This window comes from Apteryx rowi, unplaced genomic scaffold (genome assembly GCF_003343035.1).
Source record: "Apteryx rowi isolate R43461 unplaced genomic scaffold, aptRow1 scaffold_52, whole genome shotgun sequence".
NCBI classification, from domain to species: Eukaryota; Metazoa; Chordata; class Aves; order Apterygiformes; family Apterygidae; genus Apteryx; species Apteryx rowi.
The window spans coordinates 3,656,753-3,678,518 of NW_020450783.1; the positions used below are offsets into that span (position 1 = coordinate 3,656,753).

General features: G+C 43.8%; 1 protein-coding gene across 4 annotated transcripts in view; it reads left to right on the forward strand.

The window, feature by feature from the left end:
* Positions 1-21,766, forward strand: part of CDHR1 (cadherin related family member 1) — a 48,418-nt gene that overhangs the window by 15,873 nt on the left and 10,779 nt on the right. For 3 of the 4 annotated variants that reach the window (XM_026080427.1, XM_026080428.1, XM_026080430.1), the window contains 8 exons: positions 216-359; positions 4,082-4,160; positions 6,985-7,085; positions 8,853-9,056; positions 12,002-12,154; positions 15,827-15,991; positions 18,143-18,210; positions 21,266-21,494. In XM_026080427.1, coding sequence (XP_025936212.1) covers positions 216-359; positions 4,082-4,160; positions 6,985-7,085; positions 8,853-9,056; positions 12,002-12,154; positions 15,827-15,991; positions 18,143-18,210; positions 21,266-21,494 — 1,143 coding nt within the window. The remainder of the gene's footprint in view (positions 1-215; positions 360-4,081; positions 4,161-6,984; positions 7,086-8,852; positions 9,057-12,001; positions 12,155-15,826; positions 15,992-18,142; positions 18,211-21,265; positions 21,495-21,766) is intronic. The other variant, XM_026080429.1, reaches the window with a different exon arrangement.

A 21,766-nucleotide genomic window follows, 5' to 3' on the forward strand; every position in this document is an offset into this window, starting at 1 on the left:
TGAGATATTGAGGGCTGTCTGCTTAATCAGAGAGGGATTAATGGAAATGGAAGGACAAAYAGAGAAGGAATAGGACAGCAGAGATGAATCTGTGTTGAGAGAGGTAAGAAATTCCTGGGACTGTGCCTGCGAAGGCTTATGAGATGCGTGCAAGGCCGTTAACTGATTTGCAGACATGTTTCAGCAGAGGTACCTGATGATGGCTTCTCTTTTAGGATGGCGGTGGGAAGCTCAGGGGACATAACAAAATGTTTTCAGCCACAACAACAGTTACTGTCAATGTGGAGGATGTTCAGGACACTCCTCCCATGTTCATCGGGACTCCCTACTATGGATATGTTTATGAAGATACCCTCGCAGTAAGTGCTGTTTTCACCTGTGGGAGAACAAGTGCAGCCTTTCMTATGTTGGTCAAGTTGGCACCATGGTTTATGGCACAGGCTTTATTAATGATGGGARCTGGGACCTAAACTCTGACTTGATTGCTAGGAGAAATGAGCTGAGCAAATCTTACACTTGTTCTTATTTACGTCCTTTGCAAATTCACCATGGAAGTCTTGCTGCTGCTGTCATTAAAGACAAAAAAGATTTTGCCCCTTCATGTTACTCTAGACCCAGACAGTGACTAAGAGCTCTTTGGTTGCTGAGATCTGTAGAGGCACTTGCCTGAGAGCTTAAACAGATTACCAGTTACCTCACCTGAACCTGAACACATCTTGCTGTAAGACTTTGTGTATGTCRGTAGTATGTGGTCTCATGGTGCTTTTGTTTCCTAGCTGATGAGTTGTGCAAGGTATGGGTCAAAGAAGAGTTCGTGATTACTGTCCTGTTGCTCAAATGCTGTAGGCTGTGTGTGTCGTCCCCTTGGAATCATCTGGGGAGTTGTAATCCTGCCATCCCCCTAACGAAGGATGCTTTCTGCTCCGTGATGGCTAGATAGACAGAAAGGGCCAAGAAGTCCTCCCAGGCCTAAAACCCAACAGAGTGTCAAGCATTAGGAGAACCATTTRTAAGTGGGGACAATGCATCTGTCTGCATGTGTCTGCTGCTGAAGACAGATCATTTCTGTCGCAGACAAAGAATCCAAATAGGACACTGAGGTTCTGGCCRTGCCATCCCCTAGAAACTCCTAATGGCAGATTTGCCCCAAAGAGCATATACAGCTTAGCAGATTAGTTTGTCATATCCACCATGTGGCTTCCAGCAACATAGACTTTGTGATGCTGCAAAGGAAAGAATTTTCCCTATATCTAACCAGCTTTCACCCGAATACAGAAGATTTAATTAAAATTTTCTTCATACATAGGRTAAGAAATGGTACCTACTCATAAAATTACCCAACCTTAAACTATTGATCTCTTTGGCAGTGCAACTGCATGCTGGTCACCTGAACTTCTCTCGAGTTTCAGGAAAGGTTGTGGTTTTACTTTCTGTCCAGAACCCCCRTGTATCCTGCAGCCCTTGCATAACCATATATTGCAGTGCATAGACCGTTACGTCTCAGCAGGGCGGGGAAGTCACGCTTGTGTACTTTGCAGATGTTTGCAATGAACATTATTATGCGTACTGATTTACTCTGCAAAGTTACGTATAGATCTCGAAGTAACTGCCAGGTGCACACAGGAGTTAGTGTTTACCAAGGAAATCAGAAGTCAGTARATATTAATGCATCCAGCCTGAGCTCGTAACTTGCACCATTGCGATATTGTAGTGATGGAAGCACGAACCAGTCCTTCCCAGTGTGGGCTCAGCTGTTAGAATGAAGTCCACACAGAGATGCATAAGCTGATTTTAGTGTTATTTACACATTCAGCATTAATCTCATAAACTTGCTTCTTTTCTCCATGATGGAGTTGTTCTCCAAATTAATATTTCTAACCAAGGTCAGTATTTACAAGTACCCTGTCACCTTCAGAGGGACAGTACTGGATTTTGTCAGGTAGGCACATTTTAATGCAGCTTCCAGTATAAATGATAATAAATACAACTCTGTACTTCCACTTACTCTAAYGGAATGTTCCTGCTGTTTGGAAAATTCATGCGGGGATTTTCATGAAAGTGTTACTTGTTGCCGTTTGTGATCAACTGATGATTACTTCAAAGGTCCCTCTTATTTGTGGCCCAAACCAGTAAGGTGTTAGTTCAAAGAGGCCCTAGCCGTGCAGCTCACTGCCACGTCGGTGAGCTCCCTCGCCCTGTGAATCGTCCGTCGGAGTCGATGGGAGTAGTCACGTGAGCAAGGGATCTCCAGCCCGCAAGTTCTGTGCGTGTGGCCCATAGCCTTGTTACCTGCACAGAAAGACAGACAGGYGAGATTTTAAGGACAGTTAAGCCATCGTAATTTCCATTGTAATTTTATGCCCCAAGTGTTGTGTGGGGTGAATTGCTCTGTGATCCCTGGCTTGCTCTTGCTGTCTGTCTGTCTGTCTCAGCGTAATTGGGTAGGACAAAAATGACCTGATGACGCTCTCGGCAGCCACCTGCTCCCTTGCGTGTTGTGTGGCCGCCAGGCACGCTGCGAGTCCGGAGCCCGCCGAGCCCTTTCCCGCACGCGTCTGCGTGGTGTTGCAAAGAACGTCTCCGGGAGGAAATTCAGGGCCTGGTTCAGAGGCTTCGCTACCAGTGGGAAGAGAGAGGAGGCCTTGCAAGACAAGCCTGAAGAAAAGGGGATTGYTTCTCTCTTTCCTAAGGAAAGGGAGATCCCACTGTTGAGTGAATGAAACACCAGTCTGAAAATAGGAGAAATAGTAGTGGCATTTCTAGTTAAAATTTAGAGGGGTCCATGACCCAGCTTGCTGGGCTTTTGGGTGGAAACCTCTGTTCACCTCTGTTTTGTAAATGCTTCTGTCTTGGCGGTGAACCAAGCTAAACCTCAGGTCACAGATCACTTTCTCACAACCCTCTCTCCAAATCCGTGGCTTGCGCCAGGTTCCTGTGGCCGCTGCTGCCTTGTGCCCGCCGCTGGCCGTCCCTGGGGACGGAGGGTGCCACGGCAGCGGGTCTGGGGGCTGGGTTTTGTGGCGGCAGCCGCGGTGTCCGTGGGGAGCAGGGCAGCGTTATCCGCYAGCGGCTTGCCGAAGCTGCGCGGGGAGGAAGGGCGAGAGCAGCCGGGAGCTGGGCAAGCTGCAAACCAGCGCAGCCTGTTCGCAGGCAAAGGTGCYGCCGGGAGCCCGCGGCTCGCTGGGGGCGGCTGAGCCTGGCGCCTCGAAGCAGGTTGCTCCTGCCTGCTGCGCGGATGGCGGCATCGCGCTGGCGGCGGCTGGGGAGCGTGGGCTACGCCGCGGCTCCTCGGGGAGCGYGTGGCAGCAGCGACGTTCTCGCTTTGTAAGGAGTTACAGCAYGTGGGCTGCGACGCCGCTGAAAGCAACTAAAATTAGCAGCGTAGGGACGACGCAGCGTTGACTCAAGGAGTAGCTGCAAGTGATTTCACGAGCGCACCCCGCTACGTACCAGTTAATTATTAGGACACCTCCTAGTGCTAGTCAGTTCAGGGGCTGACTTGGCTTTGGTGGGCTCCTGTGCAAAGACAGGAAAAATTCACTGAAGAATCTCAGAAAAAAATCCAGCAACCCCAAGAGAGCCCCATCCCTGTCTCCCAAGCTGGGCAACAGGGACTTGCCTGATTTAATTGCCAGATAACCAGCCTTCTTCCCTGGCAGGAATTGTCTAATCATCAATTCTGCTTTCCAGTGAGGCATAACGGAGCGTATAGGCACAGGCAGCATCTGTGTACAAAATATGATGCCGTTAACCTGAGCCTGCTGCCACAGCTGGAGAAACTAGCTCAGCACCAGAACACAAGTCTGATGGGGAGAAAGAGAAAAGTGGAGGCCAGAAGGCACCAGACCCTCCTTGTTGGGAGTGTATCCAACTCCAGGAGCCAAACCGCCTGCCTTGCAAAGCCAAGYGCTGATTTTTCTGGCTCAGAGTCAGGGGCTCTTGCTGCCTTCCCCCTGCAGCCAGAGCAGAAGTACCCACTCTTCCCCCCACACCTTACTGAAGTTAAATTTATTAATGCGCGGTGGCAATTTCGTTGCGCTTTGATCTTACTCACAGACTGCAATTCCCCATTTCTCCCCAGGGCTCCGAGGTACTTACTGTTGTTGCTCTTGATGGAGACAGAGGAAAGCCTAACAGTATTCGTTACTGCATCGTGAACGGTGAGTGGACTTGGCTCCCCTGAAATCCGAAGGGGAGTCGAAACTAGATGTGACTTTAAATGAGGATGGAATGTACTGGAGTTTAATAAAGCTGAGGCAAACTCTCATGAAATAGTGTCAGGTGCCTGAAACAACTCCAGGGCCCTGTCTACCAGAAAACAGCCAAGCTACGATTCACTGCGTTTTAGTATCTGCTTCATGGAGGTATGCTGTTCATCTTGGAACTGTTAATGTTGCTTATTTGTTAAGCATCAGTAGCCTGCTTGTCATTTTAGAAAATGTAAAGAGAGATGCATCTGCTGTCACTGAGCATCTCTATCATTTAATTTAAAAACAAAAGACTGCACTAAGAGATCCAGACATGGTATTTAGAGGGATATTTTTATTAATATTGTGCTTAAAGTGGCTAAATGGTCAAACCTCTCGTTTCTTGGAAGTAGTGATATTTATCAGTGAAGAGAGACTGGCTGTCCACTGCACTGAGAGATGTTATCAGAAGATTAATGTTTTCCATCAGCTATTCTGAGGTTGTCTTTAGCACATCTTTTAATAGCATAAATGTGAGGCTTAGTTGAATTGATGACTCATTAACTGGTGAAGTCAACAACTTAGCTCAAGATACAACGTTGAGTTTAGCAGTTTTGTTTGGTTCTCTCTTTCTCCAAAACGAGACTTCAGTGGCAACTGTGCACCCCAACTCCCAGGTACGAGAGAGTCTAAAATTCAGTAAGAGAAATTTGAGTTGTAGTTGCAGAGCTTTGCAGGAAGTTCTTCACTGTTACCTCATCTAAACAGCGAGGTCTAGAGAGGATGGAGAAGGCTGTCATTCAGATTTTACCTTTACTTGGGATGGGACTCATGCCAAGGTGCCTTCTCCCCTGATGCAGGGGAAGGAGAGGGTAAAAGGAAGGCAGAAACATTGAGAAAAAAGGTTGCAGAGGAGTAGATGGAAAGAAAGATGGAGAATGAGAAGTAGAAACAAAAAAGTGGGGTAGAAGATGCTAGACAAGGAAGGAAATTGAGGAAGAGAATAAATGGAGGCAAATGAAACAGGGAAAACGTCAAAGGGAAATAGGGTTAATGAGAAGAGATAGTAGATTTCCAAAGAAAATGGAGGTGGAACAGAAAGGGGCTATGAGGAAAAATGGGCTAGAGGAGGGAAGGGGTTTGGAAAGAGTGAAAGATGGAAGGGGATGATATGAATGGCATAAAATGTGACTTCTTGGGAGTGGGTTTTCCTTGTGCCCATTAACACAGGATTTTGTTAGCAGGAAATGAAAGTGGAAAGGAGAGAAAGTGAATATGCATTAGTACACAGGGTGCTGAAGAAATAGATAGGGAAGAATCAGATAAGGAAGAGATGATTGTAGCAGATTTCTGCCTCTGCTCTGCAGACCCTGGCCTTAGTCGTGACAAGCCGTTATTTCAATACTTGCAGGCTGGGCTGCAAAGGGCAAGAAAATACTATTAACAGATTTGGAAGTATTTATTCTTTATAAGCATTTTTGATGCTGGGGAGCAAGGGATTGTTTTAGAAAATACTTTAATCCTCTGAACATGCTGTCCTAGGGAAGACACATAATGCTACATACTCTGAGTTACCAATTTCCGTGTGATAATTAGACAATAACATGAAGTATTGTAGCTTGAAACCACTATTGACTTCAGCTTTTTCTCAGTCAGGATGTACTTTCCAGGCCRATGTATCTTAATAATTGACTACCACATGAGTCAATATCTATTCAGCATTGTGTCTAGTGTACTTTAATGAAGTTGCAGTTATTGCAGGTATTAGCAAAAGGGGACAATACCGGATGGTTTAGTAATTATCGCTGAAGTTGAGATAAAGAAAAATGGCTAGGCTTTCATGCCATCATCCTTTATTTCTGAAGGACTGATCTCCTTCGTTTTAAGGGTTTCCCTTTCCTTTCTTTTACTTTCAACAGCAGGCTGTGCCGCGCACGTGGGCTGCGGGCAGGCTCTGAGCCGAGGCGGTGTGCCTGCGCAGAGCAGGGCAGGCACCCCGAGCTCCCGAGGCACCGTCTGCTGTTGGCAGCCGAGGTGAGGTGGGTGCCGGCATCGTGCTGAGACGCTCCTGCCTCTCTGAAAGCTGCCGCAGCCCTGTGACTGATTTTCTGCACAAATTTTTGGAAGTCAGGCGGGGGGAMCAGCGTCAGCAGACGCTGCGGAGCAGACTCGGCCTCGATGCATGAAGCGTGTGTCTCACTGCAGATCCTCCAAAAGCCCTTTTCGTTCAGGACAGCCTAGCAGGAGGCTGAGAGTTTATTAACARCTGAATTTCTAAGGCCTCCAGAGATGCTGCCTGCAGAAAGAGTGACTATGTTTCTTTCAAATAGACTGTCAGACTTCTCACCTTAGCTGATATTAGTGAGAGAAATGTTCTTGTTTTCTCAGAGACTTAATTAGGCATTTGCTAATTAAAATGAGGAATGTCTATTTTTATCTGAACCAGTGCATAAAGAAGACAGCAAAATGGAAATGAATACCAAATTTGCACACCCAGCTTCAGAGGTTTAAGGGAACATGGCCACGCTGGGGGAGAGGAAAGCGAGGGCAGCTGCCTGTAAGGCCAGGGCTCCCCCAAACCATTACTTGTGGAGGAAAGCCCAGTTGCCCTTCCTTTGCACATTCAGCATACCATGACCAAGCACAGAAATGCCTCATTTTTGAAAAACGGCTGCAGATCTGCTAATAGACACCTATATAGACATAGATATGCTTAATGAAGTGTATGTTTGATTGCTTATGACTTTTCAAGACACAAGGGAAGGCATGTAATCAGAGCATCTTGGTTTTATTGCAGGAAGTGAAGGTTCTTTTGAAATCAGCAATACAACTGGAGCCATTTCTGTTATAAAAAGCCCAAATCAGCTTAAGAAAGAAGTGTATGAACTAAAAGTTCAGGTATGTTTTGTGGCCACTTGAAAGCTGATGGTCTTAAATACCGTGAGTAGTCATGGTTATCTGAAATAACTCAATTTATATCATGCTTATTTTAAGAGCTACCTCCTGTATTTGAGCAGACTGCCAGCTAGTATAAGTAAGTCAGAACAAGCTGCTTTTGTTTTCTGGGATATTTAGAATGTCTCCAATTTCTTCTTTCAAATGAAGTTGTCTTGTCATAATTTCATCCCTGAGTCTAGAGGATCAAAATCCTATATGTCTGTACATTAATGTGCTCTGTGTTTTAAAATTTTGTTGCTGTACTGGGAATCAATGACTTCTAGTCTCTATGTGCTGAGATAGGTGACTGTTAAATCTATGAGTAGTAACAGGGTTGGGGTAGATCATGCTATTATATTAATATCCACTCCTGAAGCGTAGATGAACCACATAAAAAGACGTGCTTACACCTTGATGAGTTAATAATGCTACATTATTTTAAGCAGTTTCTAAAGGCCAAGAGTTTAAAAATGCAGAGTTAAATAGTGAAAATTGTATTAGTTTTCCTCAGGCAAATGCACATTACAACCATGAGAGTTTGCCCAGGTAAGGACTGAGTTGTCTGAAGACAGCTTTGTGGCCTGGCTCACTGCTAGAGCCAGTGGAGCATCCCCAGGGCACTTGCTCACTGGTGGGCTCAAGTAGGTTGCTGAACTGGGAGAACRTAAGGTGCCTGTGGTCTGACTTAAACTCAGGCGCCGTTTCTTTCCCTAATCTCTCTGGTTTCCTACAGCCTGCTAGTGCTTCACAGATACAGGATTAGTCAGGCTCTGCTGACCTCCGAGTACAGCTGTGGCAACCCAGAGCTCAGTGCAGGCTACCAAACCTCCCCGAGGAACCAAACAGGTGTCGTACTACCCAGTGTGGGTCCCAACAGGTGCCTCAGTTACAGGACAGAAAATGGTATGTGGAACTGAATTTAGCATTGCTGTAAACMTGATATCCTTTAAACAATTGCATTTGGCTCATCAGAGATATTTAGGTGTCTATTGTCTTTGGTTTTGAGCACTTTGACCACAAAGGCTTCTGTTATGAATACCTGATGCAAACACAAGTCAGAGTTTCTGTCCTGATAGAAGAAAGATCTTAGGTTCAATCCAGTGAACCAGGTTGTGTGTTGGGATTGTTGAAACTTAGGCAGATTTGATTGTTCAGCTCAGATAAGTGCCAACAAAGTTTGCTTGTCTGTCCAAACAATATCTAGACAGCAAAGCAGAATTGTAAATCGGAGAGTAGATCTCAACAAAAATTGTCATTTTCTGTTTCAAGTATTTTCCCATAAGTACAGTTTTCCTCACAGTGTTTTAACGCTGCTGTCCTTTCAGGAATGGGTAAATCAGCTACCTGCGATACTTCAGCAAATTTAAAATTCCTCTTCCTTTTTTATTCTGGCAATATTTTTGGCCCACAATTATTTTATCAATATTAGATTATCTGAAGAGAACTGTTTTCACCTAGGATGAAGTACTAAGCYCATAAAGTCGGGAGAGTTTTCTCATCAGAGCTTTGTTGGGACTGTTTATTACCAAAATCTTCTAATCATCATAAACTTCAGGGGAAAATGTACTGAGATTCTAGACAAATGTAAGGCTGTTTGTGTACAAAGCTGGTGTGTTAGAGTGATTTGTGCACGCAGAACAATACCTGGACATGGAACTGAGGGAAGAGCTAAGTAAGAAGGGAAAATTCTCTCATCGTTTTTCTCTCTCTCTCTTCTTCCCTCTGCAGGCATCAGAAGTCAGTCAAGAAGGTGACATCTCAGTGTATGCTTTTGCCACAGTGACTATAMGGGTGGTCGACCTCAACAACCATCCACCAACGTTCTACGGAGAAAATGGTCCCCAGAACCAATTTGAACTGACCATGTATGAGCACCCCCCTGAGGGTGAAATCTTGAGGGGACTGAAGATTACAGTCAATGATTCAGATCAGGTAAGTGGGAACTACGGGGACTTTCAGTTTCCTGCCCTATTTTCTCCAAAGACAGGAAGCAGCTGTCAGATTGTCAAATGTCACTTTAGGAACCCAGCTGTTTCACCTGCACTCCCAAACAGCTGACAGAGTAAGTAGTTGTGAGATCCATTACCATGGATAGTATGGACTCAAAAACATATTTAGTCTGGCATGTGCTGTTGTTTATGCTGTCGTGATAGCCCATGAGAAGAGTGGTCCTAAACCTGCAGTCCAGCTCTTGTGGCCGCTAAAGTTCAACAGTCCTTATCTACCTCCCCTTTCTGTTGGCTGTATTCAGTAGTTGTCAGTGTAATGTCTGAGAACTTACTATCTTTGAACATTTATTTAGGTCTTCCAAACACTTTAGTAACTTCAAGTGCAATTGCTGTCTGTACCTCCTTGGGCCCCTCTGGAAGAAATATAGTCTGTACCCTTACATTGTCTTTATTACAAGATACTATCCTTCTGGCTCTTATTTTACAGCCAGAGTCTGTAGTCCATGCTTTGATAAATAATTCCCACCGGAGTGATATTTTTAAGTAATCTTAAAATTATGCCGGAGGAGAACTAACTCTAACCAGATAAAAGAAAAGAGTAGAGGACTCCATTCATCTCAGCCTGCTACCTAACTGACCTGTGAGGCCCGTAGATACTATGGTGATGGTTGCTATAGGGATCCCTAGGCTAAATACTGTATGAATGGCATCCATCTGAGTTAGCCTGAGGTTAGGGAGTGACAGGAGAAAGCTTAATGCATCCGAGAACTGTATTACTATTGGAAGGAGTGCTCTTATATAACTGTACTCAGTATTGTGCTGTTTTGACTGTATTGTTGCATTCTATCAAACCCACCAGCTTCTTCCCCCTCCCTCCTGCTGCTCTGCAGCAAGCAGATAAATGACTGCTTTCAAAGCAGCGCTATGTCTATCCCACTGTTGTCACAGGGGCTGTTGCTGCAGAAGGAAAGAAACAAACCCCATCTCTGCTGCCTTGTCTTCCGTTTAGAGACAAAATGTATATGTATTATATAAAGGCTGACAAAATATTCAGGCTGCAAGTTAGGTAGTAAAATAAGCAGAAAACACTGCTGAATATTCTGCATAGATTTCTAAAGAAGCTTCCTAATACAGTGACACACATCACTGTAGGGGAATTGGGTTGGTTTTGTTTTAAGGTATAGAAAGTTATGGTTGACTAAATAGGGAAGGAAATTAATCATGTATCTGTTTTCATCAGAATCTTTGGTGCTTCTTCCTTTGGATGAATGGATGGTGCTGGTAGGGAGGAAGCTGTGGGAATAGCCTGTCTTAGGGCCTGCAGTCAGGTGGAAATACAATCTTTATTTGCAAGAATATCTCACAAAAACTTCTCAAACCCTCCTCATCTGACAGACCACTGCTTAGGGCTCAGTGCTGCTGTGCCCTTCCATCATCCCTGTGTCCTGTGATTGTCCCCTGGGAGTCATGCAACATGGCTTGCTCTAAGCAGATCTGGGTTCAGTTGACATCCCTGTCAGCCTTTGGGGCGGGTGGTTGTCTCCGCCCCAGTGCCACTGTCCCTACAGTCATGTACAGCGCAGAGGATTTACTGTGGTCGGAGGGTCAACCTTCCCCATCAGCACTATTCTCCACAGTCCAGCAGCACTGGCTTTACTTGTGTGTTTGGCTTTGCTGCCTCGCAAAAGGGAGCCTGTGGTCTCCTGTTTAGCTGTGGGGGTTTGTATTCCCAAGCAACCCAAACCACTGAACTTGAATCCAGGATCATTCTGGTTCCCTTGGGGGACTGCAGCTGAATGCTTTTCCCCTTGACGTGGGCTAGGGTAGAAGCAATAACTGCTCATAACAAGGCCTCCAGGGATACAGCTGAAAGTGAAAGTTATCCTGTCTGAAATTCTGGAAATTCTTCATTTAAAGATTCCTCCTAGGGGAGAACGTGGCATCGACCAGTCAGCGAATGGAGCTGGTTATCGTAGTGTAACTGTGACATTGGGAAATTGGTGAACTGAGAGAGCTGATCAAGTGGGGGTCAGCTCGTATTCCCTCCTCCCCTGTTAAGACAGTGATAAGTGAATCCCCTTTTGCCATTTCCCTTCCATGCTCCAGTATGGTTTAAAAAATTGCCTGGCCTTCTGGCTCTAGCTCGCTATTCCCGGATCGCATGCAGACAGTGTTAACTTTCTAGGTACAGCTGCTTTCCTGCTCCTCTCTGACTAGAAGGTTTATCTGTATGGTGGGATTTGGCTTCTCACTTCACCTGGAGCTCTCTAATGTGTATGTCTCATTATAATTTGCATAGGTGGAGCTCTGCTCTCCTCCTAGGTTGATGAACTTCCATAAGTTTTAGTGGCTGTAACTCTGGGCTAGTTAATCTGGTCAGTGCAAACTGTTGAGTATCATCTCTGTCTGTTTTGAAACTGTACATCTTGGTGGCTCTGAGTCATTCTAGGCTGTGAGCGGTTAGGCCACAGTCTGGGTTTTTGAGAAGTCCACTGTCTTGCTTTGGCAGTTCAGTTGTCTTTCCCTGGCAGAAATCAGGAGGAGGCAGGTATGACGTGTCTGTTGATGTGCGTGTGGTTTTTCTGTTTTTCAGCTGCTCCTAGCCTGCAGCACCAGGCATGAAGCCCAAGACTCCTCGCGACAACAGTCAGTCTCTTAGCCAGTCCTGCTGCAGGGTTTTTCCATTATGATTGAGAGAATAACCAAGCTTGTCAATCTATTTTAAGAAAAGCCATGTCTGTCTTGTGACCAGAGCTGGAGAGATTATATAACTAAGCTTCTTAGCTCTCTCTTACCCGGGGGGTGGAGAATGGAGGGCTTTAAGCAGCAAGACTCACATTTTATACAGCCTGAAGAAACAGAGCCTATGTAAGCTGTAAGAAATGCAATGGTCACTTTAAACAATGCAATATCTGCTTTTCCTCACAGGGAGCCAATGCGAAATTCAACCTCCGTCTTGTTGGACCTGGTGGCATCTTCCGAGTTGTTCCCCAAACTGTCCTGAATGAAGCTCAGGTTACAATAATAGTGGAAAATTCTGCTGCTATTGACTATGAAAAATTCAAGGTGTTAACCTTCAAGGTACTTCTGTTTTCCATCTCCTCTCTGGCTGTATATATGATATGTGTATGATGGCTTATGTGTATGATGTATTTGGCTTTTCAGTGCACCTGGAGCTGTCTGATGTTTTGTTAGTGACATTATATTCCATGTAAGTGAAACTCATCCCTCCCCCTGCTTCATCAACTTCCAAAAGGTTTAATGGATGCATCTGTGGGCTAACTTAGTCCAGACAGTGCAAACTGTTGAGTATTATCTCTGCGTAGAAATTGCATATCTTGCTGGCTCTGAATCATTCTAGACTGAACRCTAAGGGTGTTATTTCTGCTCTTATGATAAATTCACAGGATGAAATCCTAACTTCTCTGGAGCCAGGAATTTACCTGCTTAGTCTTAAGTAATTTGGTCCATGATCATGCTTTTGAATTTTAGTTGGCTGAAGATGCCAGCTGACTGGAAGATAATTTCCCAAAATTGCTCGCCACGTTTGTCAGGTGTATCTATATGACCCTTTTCAGACTGATCTGAGGCCACTTTACCCATGCTCCAAGCCAGCTATACAAGAACCAGCTTTTGTCCAAAATCTGGGAACTTGCATTAGCAGTTTCCCTGGTGGATTCATTGGCTCATCAACAAGATAACATAATTACGTAGTTTCTGGTTTGTCAGCTGCCTCTGAATATGAGTATAGAAAACTCAGTTCTGTCTGCAAAGAATGGTGTAGACAATCCCTGTGGTCATAGAAAAGACTGTCAAAACTATATAGCTAAGTACTAACATATGCTAATTTTGATTTTGTACAGAAAGTGGATTTTTCTGCACAATCCAGAAGCCAGACTTTCTGGATTTTGTCGTCACCCTTGCCACATGGTTTGCTTTGTGTCCTTAGCAAGTCATTTCACTGCAATATGCTTGATATCTCCTCTTGTAATGTTTATCAGTCACTTTGAGCTTCAAAGGTTACAGATGCTACAAAAATATAATGCTTCATATTGTATTAAATGGAAGATTCAGAAAGGGCTATAAAGTGCTACCAAAACTAATTATAATAAGTGCACATTTATTCAGCTTCAACTATCAAAAGACCACTAAAGAAGTTACACATGGCCTCCTCATGAATACTAATAGAAATCAAGGTGGTTAATGTGGTTGCTAGGAACACTGAAAGAATTAATTATTAGGAAAAAGAATATATATTTTTTTTAATTTAAGCCGTTACTTACTTTTTTTTTAAATGAAATTATTTCTACAGAAGAGAGACTGTAAAGGCTTTGCTACAAATGCAGAGCCTTTGTCTAGATTCCAAATGAAGAAGGTGCAGTTGGGTGATATGGTAGTAATATATGGCAGCAAATACTTTATAAAGACCTCATTGCCTTCTCCATTTCCCTGATAAGTTCAAATCACTGACTACTCCATTTTAGTTGCCAAAGTAGTCCTTCTAGTTGAAATTTTGGATGAAATATGTTCTTATTTCTATTTAGCACGTATCCCACAGCAGCTTTGAAGAGCTATTTTTTCTGTAAGCAGCGGTTCTTCCTCTCTGGTTTATTATTGACCAGTAACGATGCCAGAGAGTAATTAAAGCTAATTTGACTGGAACTGCACTGAAGAACTGGCCGAGGCAATGGCTACTTGAGAAAATCTGCCCTCCAGCTACAGCTTGCCCTTAAATGCAGTTGGTAGCCAGGACCTCCTCCCTGTTCAGCTGGCCAGGAGCTGGAGCTGGTGTCTCTGGGTATGGCAGCTGTGACCCTCTGTGCCTCTGGCCCCTCCAGTCTGGCCTCGTAGAGCAAAAGCAGGGTTCAGGCTCCGCCACGGGGGCCAGATGGTGCTGTCCTGGGGGCCAAACCTCCCATCTCCTTGCATCGTCCCTCCTCAGCCGTAGCTGGRGCCTGTCCCTCGTCTTCTGCAGGTGCTGGCGGCTCCTACAGACCAGACCCAAATGAGGCCGGGGTTGTCTTCAGTTACCAAAGTCAGAATCTGTTTTAAAAGTTCATCTGCCACTTTGAAGATGATACCTCAGTGTGTTGTTCAAGCATTTGTATTAACTGCTGCTGTGTAGTCTTGGGAAGCAACAGCTCTATGCTGTTTTTTCCTCTCCCTGTGTATAACATCATAGCTCTGCACAGTGCATCGCAGGCGAGTGAACCGACAAAGACCCTGCCTTGAAGGAGGGTGTCATTAACCTGTTGACATAGCTGGACTATGGTTGCTAGAAGGAGAGAAAATAAAAATGAATGTAGAAAACGAAGTCAAAATACTAAACCCTCCTAATATATTCTAAGACAGGGGCTGCTTCCATCAGCAAAGATGATTTCTCTGCAGACACTGTAGTTGTTTAGTTCTAAATCCACATACATGTTAAGCAATGAGGATTTTATCTGTGTGCTGCTTTAGGAGCTGAGATTGCTCATGAGGAGGTTTTTTTGGTTTTTTATGACTGTGCCTTTAAAAAATTTTGTTGCTGAAACACCATTCATAGACTCCCAAGCACAGTAGTTATCGAAGAGGTGTAATAACCAAATTCCCCTCTTAGAACAGATTTACCCTGTATAAGTCCAAGCAATCCTTACAACTGAATTTCTCCAAGATCCTTTCACTGTTTATTTCTAATGTTTTAAAATATTTACACAATGGGAACAGCTCCAGCAGATAATATTTGAGATAGCCTTATCCCTGCCTACTTAAACTGAGCCTCCTCTGCCCCCCAAAAAACCTGTCACCTCGAGGTGGTATGTGGGTACGAATGTCTCTGAAGCGGGCAGCGCAAGGACCCGAAGGCTGTGTGTGCCCCAGCGCCCAGTAAGTGGTGTCACTGCTGGTGTGAAGTGAAGTGTCTGCAGCAGGAGAGAGACCACACACCCAGCGAAGGGGAAGAAGAGCTTCAGCAACCCGTTATCTCAGCCAGGTGCAGAGGGGCTTTAGCAGGATATGCAGAGGGGAGCAGGGRACACTGCAAGAGCCCTGCTCTACCTCCTGAAGCTCAGCATTCAGTTAGTCATTCATCTCRTTTGGGGGAACCACTGCAACTTCTGTCTGCTGGGGATTAAAACCCATCCAGCTAGATTTTCAGTCGAGCCTCTTGTATCTCAGTTAAGTGCCCTGCCTCTTTTTTGCTCAGTCTCACACCGCACGAGTGATAGGGTTGCTGTCAGGCTTTCTGTTGATGTTCCCCTAATCTGCTGAGGAATAAACAGAGACACAGTAGACACTCTGCTAGTGTTTTGTGTTAGACCAAGAATAAGAGAGAAAACAGACAGTGCTAAGTCCTGTGGAAAAATGCTAGTCCAAGACTTTGGGCGTGAATTATCAAATATGTGCTCAGGCCAGTTTCCAGGCAAGTTGCCTATTGAGAACCCTTCCTCACCAGAGCTGCCCGGGGTGGGCCTTTGCAGGTATTTGTTATGTCCTCTCTGAGCCATGTTGGTTAGTTGTGACTGGTCACATCTGTTGTGTAAAGTCTAATATGTATACACAGGTTTGAAATCTTCTTTACACAGCTTGATTGCCCATTGCAAGCAGGCACAAATGGTCATATGTTGCTCACTCATGTAGCTCATATTCTCCCTGTTTCTGGCTTGTCTGATCCAACCGGGCTAAAATGCACCAATGTGGGTAGTGGAAGGAAGCTGCTTTAAGAGGTGATAATAGCTACTTTGTAGTAATAAATTCTGTATGTCCTCTTCTTAGCTTCTCGCGATAGAGGTGAACACACCTGAGAAGTTCAGCTCAACAGCTGATGTAGGGATACGCTTACTGGATACCAACGACAATGTCCCGAAGTTCTCCTCCGACTACTACGTTGCCAGGATCCCTGAGAACTCCCCAGGGGGCTCAAACGTAGTCGCTGTAACAGTAAGTTTTATTCAACTCTTAAGAGATTCATCTGTCTTGACCAGCTATTTGTTGAGGCAGTCAAAATCAGTATACTAGCAAGTACCTTAAAAATAGTTGACAATGGCAACTGGCAAATCTTACTGTTCAACTTCTGGACTAAGCTCCAGCTTTCCAGAATCAACAACAAAAAAAACCCAGTTCTGATAAAATAAAGTTTTATTCAAATATTTTTCAGAACAACAATTTTACTTCAGTTTTTAATTAAAGGCCACCTGCTTTTAAGACAAATCACATGGTCAGTGAGTACTAAGAAAGACCCAGTCAAATCAGTGTCTAGCAGGAGGATCAGTTGTGACTAAGTGGAATTGGATTTACTGGATTTGCTTGCTTAAGTATGGGTAAAAAGAAAACAAAATGGCTGCTAAGTAGAGTATTAGCCTCCTCCTCCTGGGAGGAACCTGGCTGCTAAATACATAATTAGACAGTTAACAAAGGCAAGAATATAACACTAAAAATCCCTTTGTAAGGATCTTCTCACAGTGGGGAGAATATGCTTACATATTTTCTAGTATCTCCCATTGTCCTAGGAAGAAAATCAGGATATTACAAGGGCTGGAGAAGTGCYGGAGAAGCATTTCCAGTCATTGTACCCAAGCTGTGTCTATTTAATACAGCAGCTGGAGGCAGATCTCATGCTGCAAAGCCGAGAAAGCTCCTAGCCACATGGGAATCGGGTGACACAAGTCACCTCGCAGAGACCTTGGAGATAAGGGTGACGGAGGCAAGTTGCCAGAGATCCCCAACATAGGGTGGCCTCAATTCACAAAGAAAATGAAATGGCCAGAACTAAGGGCAGATTTTAAGGACAGAAGAATGAAAGAGGAAATGAAACAAAAACAATACAAAAAAAAGGAATATTAGAGGAAACTAAAAGGAAAGCTGTAGAAAATGGAGACTCCCAAATACCACTATCTTTGCAGCAAGAGGAAGAAAAAATTCCAGGAGGTGGCCAGCAAAAAAAGGAAATTAAAAAAAGTTGCCAAAGCAGCAAAACTAGCCCTTCTGAGCCAAGGTGAAGAGGAGAGCACAGCTGAAGAGTCCACGTGGAAGTTACTGTCATGTGGTACCAACTCACTGCTTGACCCATATTCACTGAGTGGGGTACTCCAAGTACTCAGCATGACTATTCTGGCAGGAGTCCCAGCTGTGCAAGATGTTTTAGGCAAAGTTAGGCATTTCCAGAAGAACAGACTGCGGTCAGACTTCAGGGCCGAGGGAAGCTGCCCAGCTCATGTTGAAGAACCAAAAGCACATGTCAGCAAGGCTGCAGGTGTGTTGCACCAGCCATGCAGGAATCAAAGACATTGCTCCAGGTTTCCAAAGAAGCACCAAATACTTAAACAGGAAGATGAATGGGCTGTCCGCTGCCACTGTGAATTTTGATGGCCGAGTACAATGCAATAATATAACGCCTCCTCAGATGCATCAAAGAAGGAGGGGCTTACAGCAGTAGCTGTCACCAGATCAGTGGCTTTCCTAATCCCGAGCTAAGAGAGGAAGCCAGCAAGAGTTCAGAACAAAGATGGCATCCAATATAGTATCTGCATTACTAAAAGTCCCACAGACMCAAGAGTGATTAAAACATAAGCACAGCTAAAATATTATGTATAGATTGAAATAATTGCTATGCATTAATTTCAGTTAAACCAATTAAACAAGCAGAGACTTAGAAAAAATACTCTGTTTAAAGTAAATAATTTTGGCCAGGGAGCATATATTAATATTTAACTGATAATGAGGGAGACTTAAGAATGGGCAGTTTATTTGTGTCATTGAGATTAGTTTCGTTTCTGTTAAAGGAAGGATCTGTTAAATGTCAATATATGGAGCCATCTAGTGGCTTCCTCCCAGTTACAGCCTCTGGGCACCAGCCTGGCAGAAAGACAGGCATCTCAGCAGCTTTCTTGGGACACCCAGTGACATTTGCTTGTGTTAGATTTTGCAGTTGTATACCTGCATGTTTGTTTGTGTGATTTCCCCCTAAAAACATTCTGGCAAAAAGGAGGGAAAAGCATTTGGATTTTGAAGTAGCCTGTTGTTGAGAGAAACATGAATATATTTCTTTTTGCAATTTAGTGAAGGATGACCCTATTATTTTCTTTTCTTAAGGCTACAGATCCAGATTCAGGACTTTGGGGAGAAGTCAAGTACTCTATCTATGGAACAGGAGCAGATTTGTAAGTCAAAAAATTAAATAAATAAATAAGAAAAACACACAACACCACTAACTATATTTGAGCAGAGTTTTAAAAGAATTTTTAAAAAAAAAGAACAGGCAGGCAAAAACAACAGCTGATGTCTTGACCTGCTCATTTCCAAGGACATTTATGCCATGTTCTTTATGAGTTCTGTGAAAACAACAGAAAAAYTAGTGCAATCATTAAACATCTGCTTCATAAATCCATGGAGTTTTACCCACAGAATATTCACCCCCCAAAGAGACATAAGACAGCTGAAGTACCACTGCACAGGATCTGTTCAAATCACCATTTGAAAAATGCTTGTAATAGGAAGAGGAGTTTTTGGTCTGGTTGTTATGAAAAGTCAATTCTGGGAAAAAGAAAATCCTTTACTCTTTCCCCCTCCCTTTCCCTATAGCTGTACAAATAGTTCCGTTTCAACTCTTGTCAAAATAAATCAAAGATGACAAGACTTTCAAGGATATAACCTTTAGCTTTGGAGGCCAGCTGCATTGGGTGTTTAAAGCATTTCTTGTATTTAAACCTAACAGCTCTAGGTCAGAAAAGAAGGGAATCTTATGCTTATTTGATTTCATAATGATGCCTAGCTCCATCTCCCTGTCTTTGAACAAAGTGTGKGGGGAAAAGCACATGAGGCATCAGTTTCTCCCACACTGCTTTCATCCCAGCAGTTGCCCTGGCCAGTTGGTTGGGGCTCCTCTGGCTTTACCAGCCACCATAGATATTGCTGCTGGAAGCTGCAGCTCCTGGACRTGGGGGGCTGCAGGGAAGAACTTACAAGTGAACAAGCTGCTCAGGCACTCCTGCCCAGAGTCTGTTTTTCTCTGTACATTATCYGTCTGGACTAAAAGCTGAACTCCTCTTGTTAAGGTGAATGCTATTTAGGATGCACAATCAAAGTCCAAAATCCAAGATGTTAAGGGWGAACCTCTTCTGTAGCCAGAAGGATATACATATGGGAGCATTTCCAGGATGAATTATTTTGAGCTTCTCACTAAGTCCTTAAGCTAGCTGCTAACTGGGTAGAGGCAAGCAGGCAAAGGTCATGTCTTACAGTCAGACCTCTCAGGTTTAAAATATAACAGCTGGTGCAAAGAAGCTTGTAAARGTTGTTGACAAAGGATTTAGAAAAAAATGTGAGTGTAAGTTTATTCTGATTGGTGTTATAGGGATGTTCTGACTCACTGTTCTCATGCTGTTAAATGAGTAAATTAAGCTGTGTGGACATTTTTCCCCTTAAGTATGATTCCCCCCCCCCCCCTTTGCTTGTGCCAGGCTGGCATGGCTCTCCAAAGCTGGACTGATTTCCTGGCTCTTGGATCTCCAGATCTGCTAACAGACAGTTCATATGCAGATTTAAGAGTTTCAGTTAGGAGCATGATTCTTGTGTCTCAGGGGCTACATCAGTACATTGGCAAAAAGATGAGTTTTACTAGAATAAGAGGAATAGTGCTAGCTTTTGAAGATATAGCCATTACTTCAGTAATCCTACATCCAAGCTGCCAGCGGGAATGGAGTACATTGCTGTAATCTCTTTACATCTCAGTACTTCTGTTCTTCATCTCTAAAATGAGGATGAAGAGAGTCCTCTCTGCATGGTTAGGCTGGACTGGGCTGTAAGGAGGCACTCAGCACAGGCACTGTCTTCTACCCTGAGCTGGACAGTACTTTCCACCTCAGCATCTTGGCTTTCATCAGGACTTGTATTTGTATTTAACAGGGTAATGCAAACAGCTGATGTTTCTGGATTAAGTGCCTCTTTATAATCATTCTCAATTGAGCTCTCAGTTGGAATACAGAAATATTTTGTTATCCTTTACATTAATTAAAGGATATGTAAAACCTTCCATTTGTTAAAAACCCCACTGTTTGGAGCCTATGCTGACAGTCCATTTAAAAAAGGCATTGTGTTAGTATCTTCTCTATAAATGCAAGCTTTTGCCTGTCACTCTTGACAGTGTCTCATTAATTACAAATGTGTAGAATTGAACTTGCTACAGATAAATCTGAACATTCACTCCACCCCATTGCYGGTCTGTGGAAAAGTGATATTTCTGGGGGGGGATATTTTGCCCTGCACTTTCTGGGATTTGAGAGCAGCCATTTTTCTTATCCATTCTGAGAAGCTAAGAGCTTAAATATGACATGCAGCATGCTTCCCTCAGCTATTGAGGGGATATCCGTCAATCTTAATTTATTAGGACATGATCTAATACATTGTCTTTATAAACTGAACAAATAGGCAGTTCTTTAATGTTTTAACACAAAGAAATCACTGTGGGAGAAGGCCATCACACTGAACATTTCAATAGGACATAGGCTTTAACAAAAAATTCAGCTAAAATGGCTAATGCACAATGAATAAAAAAGCTTCACTGATCATTCTCTAGTTTTCAAGCCTAAAGGAACGAGCCAAAAATAGATAGAATGATTTGTGAACTGGCAACTTTTTAGGTCTGTTTTCAGCACGATGCACAAAGATCTCAGCTACTTCCCAGCCCAGATCCTCAGAACAGCTCATCTACATTAAACCATCTGGGGCTCAGTTCAGCTCTCAGCACAGCTGAGGCAGTAGTGAGAGAAAGGCATCTCCAAGTACTTTTCCTTTACCCCAGCCTTGCCTTGATAAGGCTGTTTGGTCTCTCCTCTACACAATAACAAAGATCTAGTGAGCTGTATCCTTCCAGTTCTGGACATGCACCTGCTCCTCTGAGCCCTCCCCATTTCCATGCCACTTCGTTAGGCAGGGAAAGCCGGGCACAGAAACAGCAAAGGCTGCCTCCGGCCTGCGGACTTCCAGCTTGCACAGGCTTTTTTTTTTTTTTTTTAAGGGGGGTGCATATGGCTATTTTGACTTGCAGTGAAAGCCACAGAACACCACTAAGCGTACAGTCCATCAGTCAGCCATGAGTTAGGTGTAGAATACCAATTTTGGGGCAAATTCAAGATTTAGAACCCACCTACACTCCAGGTTATAAACACAGATTAAGTGTCCAAGAATTCCAAAAGTCTTTCCATGCTTCTTTTCCAGGTTCTTAATCCACCCATCAACAGGTATAATTTACACCCAGCCCTGGGCTACGTTAGATGCTGAAGTGAACTCCAAGTACAATTTCTACGTGAAGGCAGAGGACACAGATGGGAAGTACAGCTTGGCTGAAGTGTTTATCACTGTGCTAGATGTCAATGACCACTCTCCAGAGTTCAACGAGAACATCCAGGAAAAGACGATGATCATCGGGTCACCAGTGAAGATAGAGGTGAGACACAACACCATGCGTCACAAAGCAGAGTGCTTTGGAGAACCTCCAGCTCTGCCATTTATTGCTCTGGGATCATGATGAATGGCTGAAAGTTGGCTTTTTCTGGATCTTTATTTTGCACGTATGTAACAAATGGATTAAAACATGGAATTATAGTATTGACAAACTGCTGAGAAGAGAAATATAGTTCTGTAGGCAAAAGATAAAATTCAGTTACAGTATTTGAACAGTCTGCTGCAGGATGCTGGATTATACAGTCTTTGATCAGA